The sequence below is a fragment of the Falco cherrug genome, chromosome 3, assembly GCF_023634085.1.
Source record: "Falco cherrug isolate bFalChe1 chromosome 3, bFalChe1.pri, whole genome shotgun sequence".
NCBI lineage: Eukaryota > Metazoa > Chordata > Aves > Falconiformes > Falconidae > Falco > Falco cherrug.
The window spans coordinates 66,914,574-66,920,573 of NC_073699.1; the positions used below are offsets into that span (position 1 = coordinate 66,914,574).

At 35.4% G+C, this 6,000-nt stretch overlaps 1 protein-coding gene across 1 annotated transcript in view; it reads right to left on the reverse strand.

Annotated features, from left to right (window-relative positions):
- Positions 1–4,628, reverse strand: part of CD226 (CD226 molecule) — a 29,576-nt gene extending 24,948 nt beyond the window's left edge. Inside the window, 3 exon segments of the mRNA XM_027798957.2 lie at positions 4,117–4,239; positions 4,242–4,374; positions 4,376–4,628. Coding sequence (XP_027654758.2) covers positions 4,117–4,239; positions 4,242–4,374; positions 4,376–4,444 — 325 coding nt within the window. The 5' untranslated portion in view covers positions 4,445–4,628.
- Between the last annotated feature and the right edge of the window lie 1,372 nt (positions 4,629–6,000).

The window sequence follows — 6,000 nt, forward strand, 5'->3', positions numbered from 1 at the left end:
ATGTGATCTTTTACTCACTCAACAGCATCTTTAATCACATATGAAAGAGTATAACCACAGTGGAGTTTTGATTTATAGACACCTTTACTCTAAAGGGAAATAAATAGGGATGCTGTCGAAATGCTGAAAAAAAAACCCACCCATGCTTAATGCTTTTCAAATACTTGACTTCTTTCTTCTTTTTCTGTGTTTTTTGTGTAAAAAAGCAAGTCATGATCCCCAAACTTCTTCAACTGCTTGATCTTGTAGCACCAGGGTTTTGTTAACACTTGAGTTCCTGGGTCTAGTGACACAACTGTCACTGTTAGACACTATTTGAAATATTTACTCATTAAGCATCAGCACTTGAGGCTTCGAACTATGCAAATGAAATAAGAATCATACCAATTGTATTCACTTTGTATTCATAATTATAAAAATTATACAAAGCACATGGGAAAGCAGAATTAGACTCATGACCTCTGTTGATTACCAGGAATGAAGCACTACACCAACTTGGAACAGTTTGAGTGCAGAAACATCCATTCTTTCACAAGCTAGCAAAAGTTAATCCAAGATACTTTATGCAAATTTATCTAACTGCCAGCAGATATGATTGCTGTGTGAAGAACATTTCAGCTTGTACTTCAATCTAGTTAAGAACCTCCATCATGAGTATAATGCTGTATGGCGTTATTTTCATTTATTTCTGCTATTTTCTTTCAATAGAAATTCTGAAAGTCAATCATATATTCTGTATTTATGCTCTGTTGCCAGCTTTCATTGAGGCATGTGCTGCAGATTCCTCAATGGCATTACTTACCCGCTTAAGCTGGTGCAGAAATGTCTCTGGGTCCCACAGTAACAGGTCAGAATAAATAAATCTTGACGATTTTCAGTGCCCTGGTGGCACAAATTAAATTATAAGCAAGGTTTTAGTTTTTATAGACACAAAAATCTTAATAATATCAACTTAACTTCATCTGTGCCACTTTACTAGAGCAAGCTGAATTTTCATGTTGAATATGCAGTTAGCTAAAAATAAAAGAATTATTCTAATAAATGTTTTCTGGTTAAGTGTTATAAACAGAAAAAATGGATATTGCAGTAAGTCAGCTATTTGTCTGGGTACTGTAGGCAAATTAATGTTTTAAAAAAGTAATGTCTATTTGGAGTCAATAAATTATAAATCCTAACCAAAGAAAAGAGTGAAATTTGAAAAAAAAAATTTTTTTTATAAAATGATCTTTCTAGTATGTTGGCCAGATTTCTTTATCCCAATGAATAGCAGATTCCTTAAGAAACACTTTGTATTCCAGGACTTTAACCATTTGTGTATATTAATCCTATAGAACAAGATCTATGTACAGTGAAATTATGAGACTAACACTCAGCTTTCTCAATACTCTTTCCCTGGTGCAGAATAAAAAAACTTTAAAGCTGGACACCGGTTTCTTAATTCTACAGGTTGGAAGACAAAGAAGAAAAATTATATATCTAGTGCCAGCACCAAGCTAAAATACCAGCTGCATGGAAGTGAATTTGAAGTTTACTATTTATTTAATCTAAGCAAGCTGTCATCCAGTTTAAAATATTTACTACTGATGAAGGTGCTAGTAAAGTAAGATAAAGCCTGACTTAACAGTTCTACTATAACTACTACACAAATAAATACCTTCTCAAAACTCTGGTTTTAATAATGTATAATTTGCAGTGTAGATTGAATTTGTAATGTTTTATCTTCACTGGTGATACGTCTAATTCTTTTCAGATCAGTGTTTATAAAGACTGTGTTTATACACATCTATTGGGAGCTGAACAGGATTTTCTCAGAAATCTTGATTTTTTAAATGGAAAAGGATTAATTTCTATCCAACATTATTATGTCTCTCTGTGGTAAGACTAAATTGATATACTTGAAAAATTGGGGGGTTGCTGTTGATTTTGGTTTCTGTTTTAGTGTGCTCAAACCAAGAGAGAAATCCTACCCACTGAAAATACTGAATCCCACAAAACCATTTAAAAAAACCATAACTCTGATAACTGATCCACTTTTTACGTGCTTTACAGTGTGCTGAAACCTCTGAGTGGATTGCCTAATGAAAGTATCTGACTGGAGGGTAACATCCCACGGGAAAGTGATTGCCTTGTTTCTTGCATCACTTCAGATTAACATAAGGCCAATACACTCAGAACAAATAGCTGAGATCAGTACTGCCTTGGCCAGGAAAAGGACTACATGAGCTTGCAGATCTCTACTGCATCTGACTTTTAGTATTTTACGGAAAGTGAACCCACTTTGAATAAGGGCTCAGCACTGCCAGAACTCAGGTTGGACTGAACCAACTAAGAGATCTGGTTTGCCTGTTCCTTTTTGTAAACAGCAACCTGAATTTCCAGATCTTGGCTTACCTCAATGCAATCAAAATGTATATTTCTAATGCCTACATTTGCAACGATACTGTGCACTAAATAGACTGCCAGAGGAAAACAAACTAGGGAGATACTACTTCAGTAACGTGATTCCTTAAGTAATCAAGACAGACACCAAAGTGAAACAAGCATTCAGAGACAGCAGAGGAACTCTGACTTGGGCTGCAAGCCTACCCTGGGGGACCCTGTTCGGCTTTCACTAGCAGGACACCACCTCTACATGTGAATGACTGTGAATTGTATGGCCATGCCACCGTGGGACACAGCAGAAAATAATTTAAATTCTAAACTATCTTATTGAACCAAATAATCCGGAGAGGCAGAATTATTTTTTTCAAAGTCAAGGCAATAATTTGTGTGTGGCTTAATTTCTGATTTGATGAGTGGCAATGTTTACTGACAAAAAGCTAGCAGGTACTGGAAGACAGATTGGGATTCTGTTTCATCAGTGCCATCAACAAATGTGCTGGCTAAAATAGTTTCAAAAACCTTCAGTGGTGCAGGCAGGAGCAATCTACCTTGAATTTTTGAAGTTTAGATATCTCCTACAAGAGTCAGGCTCACTGTTTCATTATAACGTTGAAATTGCAGTGTGTAGATAAAATAAGACCGAAATGAAGACTCAGAAGGATCATGCTAGGAAAAGAACTGTTATTTTTGTCTTCTGGTCTTTCAAATGCTAGGAACTAAATTTTCCTTTCAACTCATTCTTTCCTAACTGAGAAATACAATAAAATATTGAATGGCGTCTATTTTCACTCTGGAAAATGGGAGATTCTTTCTACATTCACAATATCAAATCAACAAACCAGTAAGCAAAACTAGTTATCTTTTGAAGGCTGTTCTATCATATTACATAATGATCTTCTCCCCTGTCAGAGAAGCCTGGTAATTTGCATCAGAGTTGTCAGTTAACTGATGCTGAACAGGCACACATGGAAAATTACTAGAAAAGGGCTTTTTCTCCTCTTACTGATAGTGCTGGAAAAGAAACCATATCAGTTGAGTGGTCAGTTAATTTCGGACACTTTGGAAAGTACATAGACAGCTACACAGAAAGTACCTGGGCATAGCTGGAACTTTTTCTCCCCTTCTTCCCTTTTCCTTCTTTCAAAAAGTCTCCTTTTAAAGAAAAGGTCTTTTTTTTCTCGAGTTAAACTTCCCTCCTTCCCTTGCTTTTTTTTCCACACCATTGCTAAATGGTTATTTTGTTCCTGAAAAAAGCAAGCACAGAAGAGCTTCCAAAAAAAATCCCAATCCTATTTTCAGACCAGGAATGCCCTCACCATGTAACACAACAACAAAAATATGGTACCTTTCATGTGTAGTTACAAGGTTCATCCATGTAATTTCATGGATATTTGCAATTTCATCCTCTGGAGAGATCCTATAGCTTGCTGAAATGCTGAGAACCTTGGCCCAATGGAAATACCACCATGGCAATGACCATTAGTATATGAAGTCTGCTATGTAATACATTGCTGCTGCGAGTTCTGTCTCCTCCATTTACTTTCTCTTAAAATGACCTTTAATCAAAGTAATGTAATTCTTTTCTGTCATGCTAGTTCCTTTCCCCAAATAAATGATTTTTTGCATGCTATATAATTGAAAAGATAAATTACAGTGCCAGACACTCCCTAAATTGGCACGGATTTCTGGTTTGCCTGTATCAGAAATCTGAAAAACAATGAGAGATTTACTTACCTGGCTGAATAATTTCTAATACCTTTTCCCAAGCTCCATCTGGGTAAGGTACAACAGAACAAAGGTAAAGACCAACACACTCCAAAGAGCTCTTGATGAAGGATAAGGATCTGTCCTCCCTGAAGCATTCTCAAAATAAAGTCTTCCATTGTATTTGCCTTCGATATGTATGCCATAGATTGGATGCAAGACAGCTAGATTTTCTTTATGAGTTACATTAAGTTTCATCCAGGATGTCTGAATTATTACAGCTTTTTTTTGGATATATGCATTCCAGTTTCACCTTCTCAGTAAATTTTACAGTTGAATCCACATGATTTCCTTCCATGTTGGCTAAAGCACACACAGAAATTCAGCTTCAGAATTAACATAATTGAAAATTGAAATTATAGAAAAACTCAGAAACAACTTTAGGAGTACTGCAAGCAAAACATTGAAGAAGTAGTTCAGAAAAAAAAAAAAAAAAACAAAACCTAGAAATTATTATGACTTCTAACCTGTGAACGTCATTGAACAGTTAAAATTTGTCTGAACCACAGAGCAACACTTAAATTGTCATCATAGCTGTCATGATGCAATAAAAAAAAAAAAAAGGAAAGATGTTAGCTAGGAATAAGAAAGCAACCTTACTTCCACAAAGCTGGAGAACAATAGTAAGGAGAGCTGCACTGTCCACCTCAAATAACACCGGAATCAGCGCCTACAGTGTGACATGGTTTTATTCAATTGCTGCACACCATGTGCCTTTCTCACAGGATGTTTTTGCTTTTGAAATATGAAAAACATCATGTGCTTTTTACTTTCACATGCTAAGAAACACCAAGCTTGAGGTCTCAGTGCAGTTGCATCACAGAAAGTCTAAATTGCTATCAAAATCCACCTCAGAGTAAAGTTTTCATTACTAATGAATCTCTAGCAATATGCTTGAATACTATGATAACTGAGGAAGCAGGGATCTTTAGGTTTCATCAGCAGAAGCAAGCAGAATCCTTCCACGCCATGTATCCAAGATCACCAGAATGTCTCCATTTTTCTGACACCACAGTTCAAATTTTATCTATTATTCAGGAAATACAAAGTTGAAAGATAAGACAGTTCCTATATACTAGAGGTCATAATTCTGTGGCTAGTTGTAAAAAGTAATGTCTTAAAGTCTGAAAAATTATTTGTGAAAATGTTATGACAATGTACTTCGGGATCAAAATTATACAGCTAGAAAATTCTTAATCCAGGGTGTAAGAAGCCTGAGTATTCATGACTCATGCTGAGACTTGTCAAAACAAGACCCACTCTTACATTTTTTATGGATTTTTCTCAGGACAACAGCAAGCATTTTTGCACCTCAACACACCATAGTTTTATGGAGCTGCTTAAAATTGGAACAATATGATTGATTTGAAGTCAAAACTAAGCTTGAATAATGGTTAAAATTCTTAAATGAATAAACAAATGTAATTTGAACTAAAGCTAATGACAGACAGTAATACTTCAGGTGAATAATTACCTGGACAAGCTTGAGCAGGACTTAACACTACATCTGTTTAAAACGTCTTCCACAATGCAGCAACCTATCTGGACACCAAAATCTATATATATTTATGTGTATGAAGCTAGGCATCTTTTAGGATAATACAACATTTATAACATTTTCAGTGACTCCATTTTGCCACTGTCACTCCCTAGTTAGATCTGTAAGTCTCCATTGTTGCAGTTGCACTTGTTTCCACTCCACATTGTCAATAAACACAGAATCCACCAAATGAAGAAGTGATAAAAAAATTATACTCTATAACACTTCTTAACTTGAGAGGATGTATTACCTGAATAATAGCCTATATTTACTCTTAGCAAAAAATAAAAGGTACTATGCTTATATAAATATAT